Below are 19,569 nucleotides of genomic sequence, written 5' to 3'. Positions count from 1 at the left end.
ATTGTAAGGAGTTAGGCAGGGAGGCACAGTGACCGATTGGGAGGCTGTTCACAGTATTGATTACCCCTCAGCAAGGAAAACCTGGATCTCCGTGTTTTCACTTAAGGATCGTGAACCACTGGGCGTTTTCCCACAGTAAAGCTTCGGCTTCTGGCATGTTCTCCCAGCCCAACAGCACCTTCCTGCAGAATTCGAGCTGCTTCCCAATCATCCCTGACAGGGACAGTGCTAATAAGCAAGGTAAGTATGGATTTATTTACCTATCTGTAATAAGCAGTTTCACATGTGGTGGTGAGAAAAACCATGTGAAACTATCGCTGTTGATTGTTCAGCAAGCACCAGTCTGCCTGTGCTCACTTGTTTGGTCACCTGACACTGGCTGTTAGAGGAGAGCATGCCGGGGGTCAGGACTGTCTTTCATATTATTCTGGAGTTAATCCTGGGGGGGACTGGATGTGTAGATGAGATAAGACTGGTCAGGGCAGGAATTAACCAGTTCAGGTTAGGTCAAGTCTGAAGGGCACGCAAGCTGTGTCACATCATTTGACTGTGCATATAGAGCTCAATGGAATGCTTTTGACTAGAGATGTAATTCTGGCTGCTCTCTGTAGACATGGAATTTGAAGTCATGGTACTGGATGAGCGAAAAGAGGCCAGGCTAGGCCAGGCCGGAGAGTCGTGGAACAGCTAGCCTTTAGAAAGCCTGGGAGGAGAAGGAAGATTCTAGGAAGGGGACTGGGAAGGGAGAAAACCAGGAATGTGGCACATGGAAGCCTGGACACACAGATTGAAGGTGCTCCTTCAGAGTAAAGGGAACTTGTCCTTTGAGTATGTTGGGCCACTGTAGACCAATGCTTCCCCGAAACAATGAAGCACCCCGTAATCCCATGTGGGAGCCCTGGTGGCAACATGGTTATGAACTGCGCTGTGATCTGCAAGGTCAGCATTTCCAAACCAGCAGCCACTCCGTTAGACTGGGCTTTCTACTCCCGGAAACTGTTAGTCTCGGAAACCTATAGGGCTCCCGATGAGCCAGCATTGACTCAATGGCAGCGAGTTTTGGTTTGGGTCTGGAATCTTACTGAACAGTTTTTAGAGCATCACGTGAGCACTGGCTCACTGCCATTGAGTGGGTGCTCATAGCGACCCTGTTGGACAGGGTAGAACTGCCCCTGTGAGTTTCTGAGCTTTGAACTTTTTGTGTGTGTAGGTGGGGGTAGATTTTAACTTTACAGAAGTAGAAAGCCATGTCTTTCTCCCTTAATATGTAAACCCAAACCAAACAAACAAAAAACCCCCCATTGCAATGGAGTCAATGCCAGCGCATAGAAACGTTATAGGGCAGGATAAAACTGCCCCCCTAGGTGTATGAGACTCTTTACAGGAGTAGAAAGCCTTGTCTTTCCCATTGACGTGAGCATTAAATTAAAAACCTAAGCTCACTGCAGTGGAGTGGATGCCGACGCATAGCAGCAACTCAACCACCTTGTGGGTTTCTAAAATCAACTCCTTATGGGAGTAGAAAGCCCGGCCGTTCTCCTTTGGTATGGCTGGTGGTTTCAAACTGCAGATCTTACGGATCACAGCGCTACTAGGGCCCCTTTAATGTGTCCATCAGCTAAGCTTACAGAGATAACAACTTTTAGCCTTCACACACTTTTCACAGGAAAAAGGGCTGCAATTTGGAGGTGTGGGTTGGTTTCAAAGAAGTCCTGGTGGTGCTGTGGGTAAGGCTGCTAAACCTCAAGGTATGCAGTTCAAACCCATCTGCTGTTCCACAAGAGAAAAATGAGGCTCTTGGCTCCTAAAGATTTATAGTCTCAGAAACCCTATGGTTGCTATGAGTTGGAAATGACTTGGTGGCAGTGGGTTGTTCTTTTGGGGGGCTTGTTTCAGCTCAAAAATTCTAGCTGGGTAAGTTGAGGGATTTAAAATGGCTTCTTGGCGCCTCCATCTCCTATCTGTACATTGGAGCCAATTATATGTCCTGAGCTGATTCTTCCAGTGACAGTGGTTAAGTATGCAGCAGTCGCACAGATGGGCACTTTTCTCTCAAGTGCTTCTGTTCCCTGAAGGACCGTTGGGGCCAGCAGAGGCGATCCCGTACCAGGCTATGCTGCGGGATCCTTGGGCAGCCTGTGGGGAGAATGCAAGAGGAAATGGAATATGCTCAGCCTCCAAGAGTTAAGGCGATGCTATGGCGCCTATGAGGGGGTGGGGGTGGGGGGGGTCAGCAGGCCCCACCTCCCAGTGCAGGCAGCCTGTGGCCACCACCTGAAACGATGCAGCTGATTCATGCAGGCAGCACATGATCACATATACCTGGAGGCTAGAGTTCAATGTTTCCCATCTAGGACAGGTAAGGTTTCCCTTCTCGCCTCCTTTTCAATGACAGCCCTTGAGAAGCCGCCTCTCTGGAGCTCCCCCTCAGCCATCGCAGGTACCCGGAACTGAAGGATGCGGTCTGGACACTAAGCCCCGCGTGCTTTGTGACTGACAGTAACGATAAGGGCAAAAGCACAAGGCAACACACAGAGCAGGGGGTCCCCTCTCCGGGTGGGGCCTTTCCTACCTGCATTTACTCGCTTGTCACTTCTGTGTTTTGAGTCTACTTTCAGGTCTGTATTGGCGATTGGATTAGAACCACCAAGGACACCTTTTTTCTTCTCCATGAGACATAAAAAGGCATACAGCCGGTTCCCAGGAGCGTTCTGCGCCCCCGTCTAGATATTTTGAGAGTTCAGCGGGCTGGTTTCACACAGGTACCGCCAAGTCAAGCACGCACTTCTAGACGCCTCACTTGAATAAGCAAACACATGAACACTCAGGCAGAACCTGCTCTGAGCACCAAATGCCTGTGAATGTGTCACTTTAAGTCTAACTTTAAATTCTAAAGAGAACATGCAAGGAAACCGTTCACACCTTTTTAAGGAAACATTTTCAAACATTCAATCCCAAATTACGTGTTTTTCTCATTAGTCTCTATAAAAATGAAGTTTGCTGACACTGCGCTAGGCCCTGAGGGGTGTGTATACAGACTGCAGAGAAAGACAGCTTGATGTTTGTGCAAGATCCCTTTGCAAATGAAGATCAAAGTCCAAAAGAAAAAAACAAATTCACTTTATTTTAAAGACAATGATTGGCATACAGAAGGTATGCACTAGCATAAAATAAACTTTCATGAAAAGCATTAAAATCCATTATAAATTAATTTATTAAATAAGTATTTGGTATATGTGATGATTTTATTAGATATTACTCTTATTTATTGCCGAGCCCCACCCCCAAAGTCAAAACAAATCAGAAAATCTCAACTCCAATTTACACTAAATAATTTATTTCCCCCAAGTGTGTGTGTTCTGAGAGGTGACACATGATACAGTTCAAGGTTGTCATTCTCCATCAATCATAATATGACAGGACACAAGAGGCTAAAAATGGCTCATCATAATTTATTTTATGTTAAAATGTACAGCTTTTTTTGTTTTTGTTGTTTTTTTTTAAGTGACTGACTAAAAAGAGAACAGATAAATACAAGAGTGTCGCTGGCTCCTATTTTATACAAGGATTACGCCTCTTATGCTTGGCCCTTACAGTCACCCTGTACAGGTACAAAGGCTACAAAAAAGGAAGCAATATAAACAGACACAAATAACCTTTCTGCTTTTTTTACATGCGATTTGTAAGCTTAGTTTGAGCTATTCACAAGCTACTTTTCTATTTTTCCTTAAAAAATAACTCCAATATTTTATAAAGATAGAAAAATCTACAGATGGAATGAAAATGTAAAGTTAGAGGCATTTCCATAAAATAGCAACTTTACACCAAATTCACTATTTTTTTTAAATCCTGCCAAGTATTTGGACATATATGAAATGTTTCAAAACCTGACAGATAAACACTGAGATATGCGTCATTCAATAAACAGAAGTCTGCATTTATAAACCAGAAAGCTGCCTTTTATTCCCCAAAGAAATCTGTCACCAAAATGGAAAAAGGTCTCAACTTTACACCAAACATTTAGCAATAAAACCCCTTTGACTAATCAAATGGGAATAGCTTTTATAGCTCTTTACAGTTTTATAATTAACAAAAATATAGTTTTGTTCTTTTTTTTTTTTTACACCCTCAAATCAGGGCACCCTAATCAAGGCAAAAAACTTAAGAAATGGCTTACTGTTAGCACAACACTTGTACAGTACTACAAGACGCACTGTCACTAACAAAGACATTAGCGGCATGCTCAAGTGTCACCTTAAACAAAATATACAGTAACTGAAATGCTAAAGGCATTTACATGGAGTGGACAGGGAAGGGGGAGGGAGTTATTGATTCAGTATTAAAACAGATAATGTGGGGGCTTGATACCCACACTGTTTAATGGGAGCAGGCACAACAAGTGGCTGCCTCCAAACTGGAGTCCAAAGATAGGCTTTCCTTTGCAGAGAATTTCATAAAAGGTAACAGAAACAAGGTACCCCAAAAAAAGAAGAGAAAGGAAAAACAACTTGTATAAGGCTTTCTGCTGCATACAGCTTTTTTTTTTAAATAAATGGTGCCAACAAATGTTTTTGCATTCACACTAATTGCTGGTTTTGAAATCGTACTCTTCAAAGGTATTTGTGCAGATCCTTCCGATCGTGACGTGCAGTGGGTTCTGGGACGGCCCACACTGCCTACCTTCTCATGTAGGACCCATTGAGAGATTGTTTGGACATGCCCGTGTTCATGTAGCCATGGTGTCCAGGGGCTGTGTACATCACATTACCATGGGGAGGGGTCTGCATTGGCTGTTGGGCATATGGCTGGCTCCCCATCATGCCCATCTGCATCTGCATAGGGTACTGGGGGGTCTGATTCATGTAGCCATGGTTGCTGTGGTAGCCACTGTTCATCATTGGCTGGGACATGCCGTACCCGTTCATGGCATTGAGTGTGTTCATGTTCATGTTCACTGAGTTGACATTATACGCTGGGGCTGGCATCAAGTTCACACTCATGTTCATGCCTCTTTGCATGGTTAGAGTCCGTGCAGGACCCTGCATGGCTACGGTCTGGGAGCGCCCATAGATTTGTGACTGATGGGTGGCAGCCGCTGGTGACAGAGATGCCGATTTGGTTCTCATGGAGACGTGGCCCTTGCTGGCGATCTGAGTTTGCAGTCTTTGGCTGTGGGAGATGCCAATATTTGACGCAGCCATGTTCCGCTGCAAAAGGGGTGGCGGCAGATTCATTGGAGGAGGAGTTAAGTTGGGGGGTGGGGTCATGGTTGCTTGTGCTTGAGGCCCCCCAGGGACAGAGTGTGGCGACTGAGAAAGCTGAACAAGCCCTGTGTTGCTTAATGGCGTGGACAAAGAGGCACTGTTTGCATAGGACGTTACAGCAGCGGAATGGCTGTAAGGCAATGAATGATCAATAAGGGTATTAGTTAACTGCTGTAGTTTGGCAAGGCTGAAGGTAGCCGATGGCTGTGGGTAATGCCCAGCCCCAAAATCACTTTGACCCATCCGTTCATATAAGCCAATGTTGGCGTTGCCTGCCTCGGGGATCTCGGCTAGCTGCATCGGCGGTGTGAAGTTGACAGCCATGCTACACGGAGCCAGCTGCTGGTTGCTGCTTGGAGGCCTCTCCACCACGCAGCCCTGAGGAGACTTGACACAAGTCGAGGGAGAACTGATGCTGCTTTGCTGCAGCATGCTGCAGCTCCCACTGATGTTGGACATCTGCTGGGTGACGGCGCAGCTGCTCTGTGTCAGATTGCTAGAGGTGAGGTTGCTGTAGGAGCAGCTGTTCTGTGAAGAGCCGTTTCCACAAATGCTGCCGCCCATCGTGGAATCATAGCTGCTTGGGTTTTCATAGTTCTCAGTTGTGCTCTCGATGCTGCCCAGGTCACTGAAGCCACTGTCTACAACTTGCTGGGAATGATCTGAGACAGATGGAACGTCCATCACGGGGCTGGTTTCCATGTTCTGCAAAGATGGCACGGAGATGGCACTTTGATCTGGGCTGATTTGGGCATAGCTGTTCTCTAGGGCAGGGACACTCGGACTACTGACGGAGCGTACTGATTGGCCAGGATGAGAATGGACGGATGAAACCGGGCTACTGTGGTCGGACTGCTGGCAGTCATCCAGAGTGGCAGCAATCTGTGGACTTTGGTCTGCACGTGTGTAGTTCTGGAGGCTCCTACAGGCCTCTTGAGTCTCCGCACAATCCTGAAAGGTGTCATCCTGCTCACTGGTCTCTTGGGTCAAAGACTGAACTGCCTGGACAGTCTCAGAGTCGATTTCCATGGTGACTGCATTCTCCTGTTTAAAATCAGGTTCCACTTCTTCACTGTCCTTTTGCTCCTGCTTCTGTTTCTGCTCTTCTAGGGGTTCCTCATCCGATTCGGGTACAGCGTCAGTGTCCCCAGCAAGCTCCTTCAGTTCACTATCGCATGGAGCTGCCAGGTCAATGCTGCAGCCCAGTGAAACCTCTGGATTTGAATGACTAGGCTGAACACTAAGGTCTAAAAAAGCCTCCTGGTTCTCCACTACTTCCTTGAACGCTTCCCTCGGGAGTTCTTCCTTCTCGGCTTCAGCAGACTCCATGTGACTGTCATCTTCATCATCTGCATCGTGGTCCTCATTATGAGATGGCTCTTCCTCTTCCTCCTCCTCTTCGTCACGGTCATCCAAATGCACGGGATGTTCTTTTCCCAAGGAGCATTCTGGTTCCTCTCGTTCCTCACTTTTAGGACTACATGGGTCTTTTTCTACAATACCTTCTTCTTCCTCCTCTTCCTCTTCCTCCTCAGGTTTGTTTAGATCGTCTTCTGGTGTTTCATTTGGAGATTTATTGGAACTGGCAGAGGCACGTGTGTCTTCCCTTGTGTTTCCATCTTGAGGCAGCAGGGGCTCAACCGTCTCCTTGACTTCCTCCTCAGTCCTGATGGGAGGAGGGCTGGTTGGGCCTTCTGAAGTCTCTTTCCGTCCCTCCACTGTTACCTGGTCATCAGGTTCCATGGGTGTTTCTGGTGGCGTGTACAGATTCAGTTTAAACCCAGTCTTCCTCTCTTTGTTTTGCCTCCATTTAGACAGACCACGCTTTGTCCCTTTAGGCCATACTTGTTTGCACTTTAAAGGTTCAGGATTGTCTTTATTGTCTTCTTTCAAGTTATCTGGATCATCATGTATATTGTCTTCATGAGGCGACAGAGGGAAGATGGGGGGAAAAGAGAAAAAACAAGTCTTACCAAGTATAACCATAAATAACTTGCATTCATTCCCTTAAATTAAATAATACGCATAACCTTCAATTTAGCATTTTAAGAGTTGATGACAAAGACATAACCCAGAATAATGCAGAGAAGTACTGGGGCATAGCAAAACAGACCTAGGTGAATAACCTCCCTCTCTCTTCCCCCAACAAACACACACCTGAACACAAAGTTTGCTTTTAATGGAAGCACATGACACCGGCTACTGAAGAGTTTAAAAAATGTTTGTTAAATGTAAAGCCCAAGTTTCACAATGTACAACATTTAATTTGAATATTTATCAATTGGGAAAAACAAACAAAAGGGGTTTGTTTCTGCTAGTCTTAGCCTAAACACTACTCTATCAGAGAACTGAGAAGTAAAACCGACTTGTGCATCTACCCTACAAAAGTCTGTTTGTGGACAGCTTCTGTGTTTGAATGATAACTGATGCTATGATTATTCAATTTAAATGCTCTCTCTGGCAATACATAACACCCCAGTACATCTGTCATCTACTACAACAAAAAACAGAAACAAAAACAAAACAAAATCCCATCACGGCCATCAAGTGAATTCCAACGTTTTGTCACAGCAGTCCTACTGGACAGGGTAGAACTGTCCCTGCGGGTTTCCAAGACTGACTTGGTATGGAAAAGCTTCTTTCTCCCACGGAGTGGTTAGTGGTTTCAAACTGTACATCCTGTAGTTAGAAGCTCAACCTCTAACTCTTCGCTCTATAGGACCATCATTTTTGCATATTTTGCATAACATAAACCGCAAGGTACTTACCATGACAACTATTGAACATTTAAAAACCAGGTGGAAATCTGTGCCTAATTCTGCCCACATTATCTTTGGAGCAGTTTGAAGCTCAAAATGTAAGGTTTGAATAGTAAAAAAACACAAACAAGCCTGGAACTAAGCCATAATTATTTCTTTTGGCTCGGCTAGCCTAATTTGTACTGTACTTGTATATATGAATATAAATACATGCCACTAAGGAAATATATTATGTAAATAAGAACAATAAGGAAAATGAATATACACATAAAACACCCAGGTCTGAAATGATTTTTACAACGAAAGACCACACTGATTTTCTAAGAGTCAGCCGAATGGAACAGCTGTGTGACGAACAACAGAGCTCCTTGCAAGCCTACTTCAGAGAACATACCTGAGACCTAGTCACCAGAGTTTCCTCGAGAGATCCCTTTGTCCAGCAGGGAGTGATTAACATGCACAGCATGTTAAGCTCCTAGCTCGCTTACTGATAAATGGATTACACACAAACTTACCTGAGATGAATACTTTCAAATTGGCTAGCTGAAAGAACAAATATATGTAATGATTCCTTCATAAGCGCCAAGGACAACATTGGCGTAATTGTCATTTCCAAGACTTTCAAATGGTCTTGCTTCCATTCATACAGAAAGGTAATAGCCATGGGCACATGACCCTGGATTTCCCATTTCTAGATGCTACTGGACCGACTAGCCTCTGCAGGACACTATTCTTAAGGACAAGAAGATCCTGAAAGGCCATTTAGCACTTTTAATTGAAAATGGCATAACGTGGACCATGAAGGCTGTGATGGCTCATCGATAAGATCTTGAGAAGACGGTTCGGAAGAACATACCGCCCCCACAACACAGATGCTCTCTCCTGTTATTGTCTTCATGTTTAAAGAGACAGCTGCTTAAGGAAATTTTAAAGAACAATGCATGGCCTCCCTGCACTTAGGATAAAGTTGTCTATGCAAGATGTCATACGTGGAGAATAGCATGACTTCCTGCTAATTAAAAAAGGCAAGAAAAGGTATTTTTCTGATATTGTTTTTAAAAATGTGAGTTTCCAAAAGCTAGAACGATACTTGTGGTGACCAGGGAATGAGATAGCTTAGAATAAAATAAGTTTTTGAATGAAGTCTTTTCAGCTGTAGGGCGGGCAACGATATGGGCAAGGGAGAGCTGCTTTCCTAAGGTGCACCGAAAACAATTCACAGGGCTCATTGTGTTTGTAGAGACTGGGTTCACATGTCCCTGGCTAGGGGAAAACTTCAATTTAAATGGAAGGGCACTTTCCTGATTTGTTTCAAAACCCCACATTATCAAAACTAATACTGAAGACATGGCTAAGTTTAAATAATTCTAGATAGTAATATACTTTGGATAATACTGATTAGAAGATATACAATCAGTTTACAAATATTTGTTTTCCAGGAAAAAAGAAACCGCCATGTTCAATGCTGATATTGATAATATGTGACCTGAAATATTAAATGTGGACAACAGAACCTATTAGAATCAAGGAAGTACAGTGTTTCTTACTGACAGATTTCAAAAGTTCTCAGAAATGAGTCACTTTGTGGAAAGTAAGATTAACACACCTAGAGGGGTGTTTGGCCTTAGAGGATGCCTAACATAAATCCAACTTCAGAAAGAAGACCCTGTAGCGAGTGAGCAAGGGCAGACGAGCAGTTATTTTCCAGGAGCTTTGGTACAACCCCAGGAGGCCGCTTTTGGGGAGCAAAACGATACAGTGGCTTTCGTAAGGTTTTCTAAAATTCCTCCACTTACTTCTACAGGGGTCAGCATTCTTGAAGCAATGATTGTCTTTTCTCTCTTCTTCCTCTGTTTGTCTTTTCGTCCCGGGCTGATGTTGGAATGGTTTTCTCATGAGCGGCTTCACGCCGTCCTCCTCCAGTTCAATCTCACAGGTGGGCTCCAGCTGTGGCATCGGCCTCTCCTCATCCGAGTTGTCGAAGGGCTCGTTCAGCACTTCGGTCGTCTCAGAAATGGTCTCGGTTGTTACACTGCTGTTGATCCTCCTGCGTTTTCGACCTCTTTTCTTCTTTAGTACAAAAGGTCTCTGAAATTAATTCCAAGCATAATACATAAGAGCTCATGAGAAATAAAGTAACTGAGTTGCTATGCAGCAAACATGTACTGAACGCATGTCTGGGAATCTTTTTTTTTTTTTTTTTAAACATTTTATCAGGGGCTCATACAACTGTTATCCCAATCCATACACACATCAATTGTGTAAAGCGCATGTGTACATCGTTTCTCAAAACATTTTCTCTCCATTTAAACCCCCGACATTAGGTCCTCATTTTTCCCCTCCCTCCCCGCTCCCCCCTCCCACATGAGCCCTTGATAGTTTATAAATGGGTATTTTGTCATATCTTGCCCTGTCCAACTTCTCCCTTCATCCACTTTTCGGTTGTCTGTTCCCCAGGGAGGAGGTCACACACAGTTCCATGTAATCGGTTCCCTCTTTCCTACCCATTCTCCCTTTACCCTCCCTGTTTTGCCACTCACACCACTGGTCCTATAGGGTTCATCCTTCCTGGATTCCCTGTATTTTCAGTTCCTATCTGTACCAGTGTACCTCCTCTGGTCTAGCCAGACTTGCAAGATAGAATTCGAGTCATGGTAGTGGGAGCGGGGAGGAAACATTTAGGAACTAGAGGAAAGTTGTATTTCTCATCATTGTTACATCGCACCCTGACTGGCTCATCTCCTCCCCGAGACCCCTCTGCAAGGGGATCTCCAGTGGCCTACTAATGGGTTTTGGGTCTCATGTCTGGGAATCTTAAACAGAAAAACTTTTGCATTGCCTTTGCACTTACCCTTCACCTGATATTAACATCCCTCTCAACTCCTACTACACAGGCACGTGTTTTCCAAATAGAACAGTTGTTTACTCAAGCAGATGCTTTGAGCGGTAACATCCTAACAGCGTCTAACTGTAAATTTCCCAAGTTAAGCTCTGCTTCTGTAGCATGTACTTTATAAGTGATACTTGCTGGTTTCAATATCCGAGATCCCAGAGCATATCACACATATTATGATCACCAAGGACACCATGTTCCTATAAATGTTGCAAAATTAACTAAGCTTTGGGTCACTCCTTTCATACTAGAGATGCATCCACCACAGGCAAACCATTAGCCTACTTCTTCCCAAGGCCCTGGGACTTAAGAATCTATGAAAAGGAAAGGAAAGAAAGGGTTCGTAGGAATAATAGATTCCTAGCCATGCCATGTACACCCGTATATTCTGGATGTGGGCTGATAATTTTGCAGAAATATTTTAATATAGAAGGTCCCTAAAAAAGGTTAAAAGACACGTAAGTGCTGCCTTATTTATAATTTTTTTCAACTTGTATTGAAGGTTGGCATGAAAAACATCATAATTGTAGTTAAGAATTTCTTCCCAAGTAAAAATTGCTTAATGATAGAAAATTCAAATACAGAAATGACAAGCAGATGTTCTGTTAAAATGTAATCTGTCAACAGAAGAGGCACAAAATTACTGAAAATATGATGCAAAGAAGAGTTCAATATTGCTTAGTTAAAATTCAAACTCTGGGTAAACTGTATCCAAGAATGATTATCTTACATTTAACCCTCTGAATGGTCACTGAAGTGTATATATAAACCTGATGACCATGCTCTGTCATTTAATATGTGTGGTTATGAATTCAGCCTGCCCTCTAGTGAGGTTTTCGCACACTTGAGTGTAGCCAATATAAAGAAATGGAGTTCCTTAGGTTAAGTCCACTTATATGTGGGTAGTCCATTATCATGGCCTGGGCGATTCTGGTTTGAAGTGTTTTAAAAACAAATTTCTCTTGTTATTTATTTATTTATAAGTTATATTTACTTATGTAATATAAGAATAAGGGATGAAAGCATTGCTAAGTCAAACGTCCCTTTTGATGGCTGTTCCTTTCTACCACCAATCCCTAGGGCTGCCCTAGAAGACTGCCAGGCCTGGGAGAACAGTACTGGGCTAAGAGTTAGCACAGCATGTTCTCGGTTCTGTAGCACACAGGGTGGCCTTGAGGCAGAGCCTTAATTTACAGTTCGTTATCCCTGCTGGACTTGGTTGTGCTAACGATATCTGGCTAGCAATATCTGTCACAAATAGATCATGAGGACAACCCTAACAGATCTAGTTGAGCCACAAAGATGAAATCATTGTTTTTTTACTTTCTTTGTATTATAGGAACTGATGGTGGTATAGCTAGAGGGATCAGTAGGCTAATACAATATGTGAAATGTTAGTAATGTGTACTTGGCCACAAATGCCAACTATAAAGGTCAACATCAAAAGCAAAGGCCTACAATGCCTTCTAACAAGTCTATGTCAAGGATAAGAAAAAGGAACGGTACCAGGAGCACTAGGCTCGGCCCTAACTCGATCACCAATGAGCTGTAAGATCCTGGGCAAGTCTGGGGCCTCTCTAGACCTGGGTGTTTTCATCAAATTTTGCTGAAAGGTGGATCACCTTTCTATTCCCACAAATGATTTGCCTTAATTTTATCAACCAGTAGGGGGCAGTAACTACCGAACTTGGAAGGTAATCTGTGACTAGTTTCCTCTGCACAGCACTAACAAGCCTCAAATGGTAAACATAATCATGACTATAAGATAAATGATTATGATACATGATTAGGGTGACTGGATATGCACAAACTATACCATAAGGCTAGAGTGGGAAACAAATCTAACTAGAATGTTTGCAATGACAAAGTTTGATTGAAAATGACTCATCAACTGACACTGTAAACACAACATACCTTTCTCTTTATGGCAACCGACTGTGGTTTAGTCAATCTTGGGGGAGAGGTATGAATATCTTCCTCTTCCTCCTCCTCCTCCTCTTCTTCCTCCTCCTCCTCTTCTTCCTCCTCCTCCTCTTCTTCCTCCTCCTCCTCCTCCTCTTCCTCCTCTTCACTGCTCTCTTTAGACAGCTCCATCAGCTGGCCTCGATCCCCCATCACTGGCCGGTTCTCCAGGGAATGCAAATATTTGTTTTTCGATTGTACTTTTGCAGGTGATTGCCTACTGTTAGCTCTAGATGACCGCAGTTCTTGCTCCTCCTTTTCCCAGCAGGTAGCTTGTTCCATTAGCCGCTCAGCCTAAGAGGGGAGGGTAAAAACAGTGGGCCAGTGAGGGGGCAGTACAGCAGCCAGAGCCTCTAAAGATCAATGGTACATGATCTGTTCTGATCAGGGGAGTTAGTCAGCCAAGCAACATCCCAGCTGCATCATCTCAGACCCTTTTGCATCAGGATAACAAATCAAAGAAGATTGGGTTTGAAGGGATATTTAGCACTATTAATGATGCAGCGAATTGATTCAAGTCCTTTATCAGTACATTACATGCTCACTGGCATGGAGCACTTGAAGCAAGTTCATAAACACAAAGAATCGATTGACAATGCAGCCTTGGAGCTCAGCACCAAATATGATCTGATTACATGCTGTCAGTAGTGAAAAATGCTGTTTTGTGATCAATGACAAATGTTTCATTTCTCTTACGCAATTCAATAAAATTATCATGTTTTACCATGCATCCTCAGAATAAATTAGTGCCATATCATTTCACAAGTTGTCTTCTACATAACCAAGCTTTTGACAATGATGTTGATGACTTTCTTAGCCTGAGAATGTTTCAAGATTGAAGTCATACAACTCCAGCTGATGGAGTCAACCATTACCTCTTTTTCGGCTTCTCGTTCTTCTTCAGAAACAGCAGCATTAGACATTAATATTGGGGTCCACCTCAGACTCTCTGGATCAAGTTCATTGGCCCGAGAACAGGTTTTCCGCTTTTCCATGTGGCCCAATATTAACTTTTCCCTTCTAATGATGACAAATCTGTAAAGTTAGGAGGTAAAACAATGTGTAATTCAAAGGCTGAAATCTCGTTCCCCTTTGAAATACTGACATATGCTAGCATTACTAATACCTAGGTTAGGAAAAATCAGAAGCGGACCCAGAAAAGGTACAATAAACTGATATTCAACTACCTTCTTCCCTGCCCTGCCTCCTCCAAGAAAAGAGGGCTATTTTTTTTTTATAGGAAGAAAGGTTTAACTAATATCATTAAGGGATTTTTTGTAAAAACTAATATCCCATGGCAGTGCAAAGAAGGTAACATGTTTAGCTGCTAACCAACAAGGTTGAAAGTTCAAATCCACCCAGAGGTACCTCAGAAGAAAGGCCTGGCAATCGACTTCCCCCAAATCAGCACAGGTCTATTCTGACACACCAGACATTGCCACGATAGGAATTGACTCAATGGCAATCGGTTTCATCTTTTAGCTAGAAAAACTCCACTGAGCCTCCGGGGGCCCTTTCTCTCTATTTCTCCCCGCATGACACAGTGTTGCTGCCTAGGCCCTGGGACTCACCTGCCATTTTGCTTGTCAATCATATGGAGGTGCTGCAGTGTAGTGGCGATGTCATGGGGGCACATGCCAGTAGCTCTGCTTATCGCCTTGATGCTGATATGCCTCTCGTGGTGGTGGTAGAGATACTCTAAGATGACACTCTTCCAATAGGCCAGGTAGGAGAGGCGGCCCAGATCCGAAAGCGGCTTTTCAGGAGACCCTGCTTGGCCTTCCCTTCTAGAAAGCAAGTAACCTAGAGCAGGAAAAAACCAAAAGAAATGAAAAGTCTACTTAACTGCGGTGTCTTGAGAACTTGGAACAGGGAGCACTAGACTGTAAGTAGCAATACGATCTCACTTCGCATCAGGAAGTGCCTTCCTTCCAAGTTTGCAATCTCTGTCTGATGATAGTGATTTGATCTCCATGAAGCTTATGCTTTTAAATCTGTAAGGGACTCCATGAGCTTGCTGCAGCATTCCCAAAGTATTATGGCATAGTTAACCAATTAAGAGTGAAGATCGGAGACTCGGCTTTTCGTCAGTCTCAACATCCAAGTCTCCCACCAGCTTGAGGTTCTTTCAAAACTGAATGCCAGGCACTGACTCAGAAATTCAATCGGAGGACCACCCCAAACATTAATGAGCAGGCTGTTTTACACAGGAAGGACCTAATGACCCTTTGGCAGCTGGGTCTAACTAAAAAGAGAATTCTACATCCTGGTGACATTCAGCTAGCAGATTGATGCGAAGCTTTGTTTCAGGACGAATACAAGAAAGTCTTTTAAGTCCATGGCTGCATTTCACAGCAGCTCCACTAGCTCTATTTTCACGGAAATTAATTTATACTCCAATCGGGGGACACTGCTCCGACAAATTAAAACAACCAAAAAGGCCTCCTCCGTAAAGTCTTCAGAAACTCCCTGAGCATGCTAGCTAAGCTTTTGATTGTGTGTACTACAGCTTTCCTGTGAAGTTGGCTGGCAAAGGAAGTTTAAAATGAGAAAAACTTCAAATCCACTTGAAGGTACTGAATGAAAGCTAGCGGCTGTCTCGGTAATTAAGAGCCACTTATGGAGTAGAGAAGAAATGCTATAAACTCATGATGTCTACCTGGTGCTAATTATCTATTTCAACAGCTTTACCTTCACGAACATCTTAAATTTAAACAAACATCAACCATCTACAGTAGGTGGCAGCAATTACAAAATCATGCTGCTCTGTAAACCAACCAAATCTTAAGCATTTTTCTTCTTTATCTACATTTCCAAAATGGCTGCATTATCTTTGATTTTCTCGATTTTGGACTTTTTTTGTTAGAAGGAAAAATGAAATGTTTCCTATGCGTTTTTGCACCTCCCAAAATCACTGCAAATGATGCAGGCCTACAGAATAAGCAAACCAACCCACAGGACAGAGGGCTCTCACCACGACATTGTGCACTGTGAGAGTTTTCATTTGCTCCTTCTTATAATAAAGAGCAGGTATCAAATTAAGGTTTTGCTTAAGTTTTTTGACTAATTTGTCTAATTCATTTTCAAGTGGCAAGTACAGATCGAATTCAAACAAGCACTAGAAAATGTTATAGTCAAACCACTGCCAGCATATCATTTGGCTGCACACAGAGGTGAGTCAGAAACGCGCTTACAGTGACGGCCACTGTGCCGCTTTTCGCCCACATCGTGCCCTGTCAGTATGGAGAAGAGCTCACTGCTGTCTGAGTACCAAGGATCCTCAAACCTTAGAACACTGATAATTGGCACATCTGTCATCTGCCTCCTAAGTGTTTTGCACATGCTGAGAAATTTACTCGGCTGACTGGAGGCCCCAGCTCTGCACTCCTGGGGGGAGAGAACCATAGAACCATGGATATGGAACTATCCCTTTGTCCAGAGATCCCTCAATTAAAAGCACCCCACAGTGACTGTGAAATTCCCCAGGCCCCCACTGCTTCTTATCTGAACTGCACAGATGGGGACAGGAAGTTCCGCCACCTCCCTCCCTCACTCCTTCAACCTAGCAGAAGGACTGCTGTACAAACCAAGCGTTCAGAGGAGGTAGGTGCCCTCCCTCCGCTATATCCCCCATATGCAGAGCTACCTTCCCCAAGACTCCTAAGGATTTCTTTGTCTGTCTTCCCTTCCCACAATTCCTACTCTGGGCTACAGGGCCAACAGCCAGAATCCTGAAAAGGCCGATTTTTCACAGCTGTTCAGGTTTCACACACCCTAAGGTAATACAGATAGACCATAGCAGGAACGGAGTCTAAATGAGTTAGGCCACCAGAAGTTAGGTGTCTGTGGAGAACACTCAGGCCAGGGCTTTCTGCGCCTGCTACCACTACCAAGGCGGGTAGCTGTGTTCTGGAGGGTTCCGCGGATAGCACTGCCACGGAAGAGGCCTGGACTGTGCCAGTGAAGGCAGAGTGGAAGCTGCCAGCACCTGCCAGGATGTGATCCTTTCCTGGGAGCTGGGGAGGAAGAAAAACTCTGCAAACCCGAAAACCAACCAAACAACAACCCCAAGCAGGTTCTCAGAATGACCAACACCAACACCACAGACCCCCAAATGCCATGGTCCAGAGGTACCATCACACTGCCTACTATTAATCTCTTCTTCTCTTATCTGACTACATGAGACCACCAAGGAAATCACACTGAGGCTCCCAGCCATTTCTCAGGCCACCAAGTCTTCTCCTGGAGGAGACATTTCTGATAGAGCTGGCTGGTTAAGTAAAATCACCCATTATATGTTAAAACATATACCTCAACTCTCATAACCTCAGTTCTGCCTTACAAATCTGGCTAAAGCCGAGCAGGTACACTGGTACCGATAAGAGCTCTGGACGCACAGAATCCAAGACAGATACCCGCCTCAGGGCCAATAATGAGAGTAGCAATAGTAGGGGGAAGAAGCGGGAACTGATCAGTGATTGACATACAACACTCCACCCCATCCCAGGGGGACGAACAACAGAAATGTGGGTGAAGGGAGACAGCGCATGGTGTATAATATGAAAACAAAAACAATTTATAAATTATCAAGGGTTCACAAGGGTGGGAGGGTGGGCGAGGGAGAGGGAAAAAAGATGAGCTGATACCAAGGACTCAAGTAGAAAGAAAATGTTTTGGAAATGATGATGGCAACACATGTATAAATGTGTTTGATATAACTGATGTATGGATTGTTTTAAGAGCCCCCAATAAAATGATTAAAAAAACACCATATAGTTCAAAAGAAATGGGTGTGTCATGTCTATTCCGGTTGTGCGCTAGGTGAATGCAATTTATTATGCATATTTTACCTGCAGCAGGCACTTGCCCTCAAAAAGTAGTTTTTGCAAGTGGCATTCCACTACTCTGGAACGGTCGAAATAATTTCTCAACACCTTTTGTTTCTTTCTACCTTGTCAAGGCTCTCCAAGTCTTAATTGCTATATAGCCCAATTCAGAATAATTTTTGGTAAGAATATTTTACTTATTGAGTAATTAATTACAGAGATGTGATTTAAGTTACAGCTCTTAAATCAACTTACCAAAAAGATTCCATATAATTGATCTAAGTAAGATGCAGGGAAATAAAAAAGTACTTATCTTGGAAGCCGGTGTATTATCCTGAAGCATCTGAAACAAGTACAATACACTCATGGTGCTCTAAGACCTCTCCTTAACTCAGGAGACCTGAAGTATCTCGGAGAAAACCTGGAAACAAAGCAGTGTTCGGAGGACATGTCCCAGTAGCTGTAGTCAGCATCATTAATCGCTGGTGAAAACCAGTCTCTTTAAATTGTGGAGCTAGAGGTGCTCAGCGAAGAGCACTTCCTTCATAATCTTCCACGATCAGGAAAACCGTCCCTGAGAGCTGACTGGCCCAGCCTCCCATCAACTATCGTGATGCTGGCGAAGCCTGCCTTCCTTTTTGCCCCACTGGAACTACTTGTTCTAAGGAAGGTGAGGTCTGAGATTCAGTGGATAAGCCGCATACTTAATTCAAAAGTTTGTAAAGGTGTTTGCTTAAAGGAAAAGGAAGAACAATGTGCCCTCTATAAAACATTTCCAAACTTTATTTTTCATGAGATCCAAATTACCCTATGTTCATTAAGGCTGCCCTCCCAGTGGTTAGTAAGAGAATCAACACTCACGTTAAACAGTCTCAATCCTCTATATTTGAAATGGTTAACTCCCTCCCCCAAGAGTGGCTGTGGGGGGTAGTAGTGTTGCCTTCATGTACAGATTCAGGAAAAGAACAATCAATCTAGACAAGGTCAAGATTTTTGCAGACTCATGTTCCAAAATTAATTTAACTCCCAATATATTAACTGTAGGGTTAATGGTCATTTAACCTGAAACATTCCTTGCTTTTAAATTAGTAAGCAGCATAATGTTCTTGGGCAAGGAGTGGATACAGTTAAGCATATACCTACAAAGGCAACTACTCTTGCAAACCATCTTCATCTACCACCTAGAACCAAACCATACTCATTTCCTTAAACACACAAGCATAAACCTTACTCTCACCTGACTGGATTATGTGAGCTAAGGGTCACTGGCTGCTTTTAGGGGAAGATCATCTTCAAGTTACACATCTTTTATCAAGCACCTGTTGAGCTCTGTGAACCCAGCTGATAGGCCCCTCTCAGTAGATGGCATTGGGTTTGCAAGTCTGGGAACTGACACCAGGCAAGGGATTTATGGCAGCTCTTGAATTGAGGAAATCTGATGACTGTAATTATTTATCTTATGATGGGGCTGGAGATGCACTGATATACACTTATGCTTGTCTGCTACTAGTGTCAGGGTTAAGCAGCATTATGACCAATGGATGACTAGTATGTTATCGGCTTAAGTAACAATAACTTTACTTGACAGGCTATTTTATGTCTCCTCCCTGAACATCTGTGGTGACTTTGCAGTTAATGTGGAAGGAAGGCGAGCCTTAGCTCACATACTCTTCTAAGACTGGAGTTGTGATATCACTGACCTGTGACCGCTTGAAATCTTACTGCTTTCCATTTAAAATTAAAGGTACCTTTTAAGCAAAAAATATATCTCAATATACACAAGTTTTTCTTGCTTGGTATATTTTAATTTGTTCTTCGTCAGTGGATTGATGTTGTTGCTGTTTTGTTGTACAGTGTTGCTTGGT

General features: G+C 43.6%; 1 protein-coding gene across 3 annotated transcripts in view; it reads right to left on the bottom strand.

The window, feature by feature from the left end:
- Positions 1–3,103: 3,103 nt before the first annotated feature.
- The window catches only part of KAT6B (lysine acetyltransferase 6B), a 268,823-nt gene continuing 252,357 nt past the window's right edge, over positions 3,104–19,569 (bottom strand). For all 3 annotated transcript variants that reach the window (XM_004701185.3, XM_004701187.3, XM_045291271.1), the window contains 5 exons: positions 14,450–14,681; positions 13,754–13,913; positions 12,831–13,172; positions 9,820–10,111; positions 3,104–7,183 (listed from right to left, as the gene is read on the bottom strand). In XM_004701185.3, coding sequence (XP_004701242.1) covers positions 4,677–7,183; positions 9,820–10,111; positions 12,831–13,172; positions 13,754–13,913; positions 14,450–14,681 — 3,533 coding nt within the window. In that variant the 3' untranslated portion in view covers positions 3,104–4,676. The remainder of the gene's footprint in view (positions 7,184–9,819; positions 10,112–12,830; positions 13,173–13,753; positions 13,914–14,449; positions 14,682–19,569) is intronic.

Source organism: Echinops telfairi, unplaced genomic scaffold (assembly GCF_000313985.2).
Source record: "Echinops telfairi isolate 266 unplaced genomic scaffold, ASM31398v2 ScPeMD7_70;HRSCAF=299, whole genome shotgun sequence".
In the NCBI taxonomy this organism is placed as follows: domain Eukaryota; kingdom Metazoa; phylum Chordata; class Mammalia; order Afrosoricida; family Tenrecidae; genus Echinops; species Echinops telfairi.
Note: the sequence above shows the minus strand (reverse complement) of the source record. Positions and strands in the feature narration are given on the sequence as shown.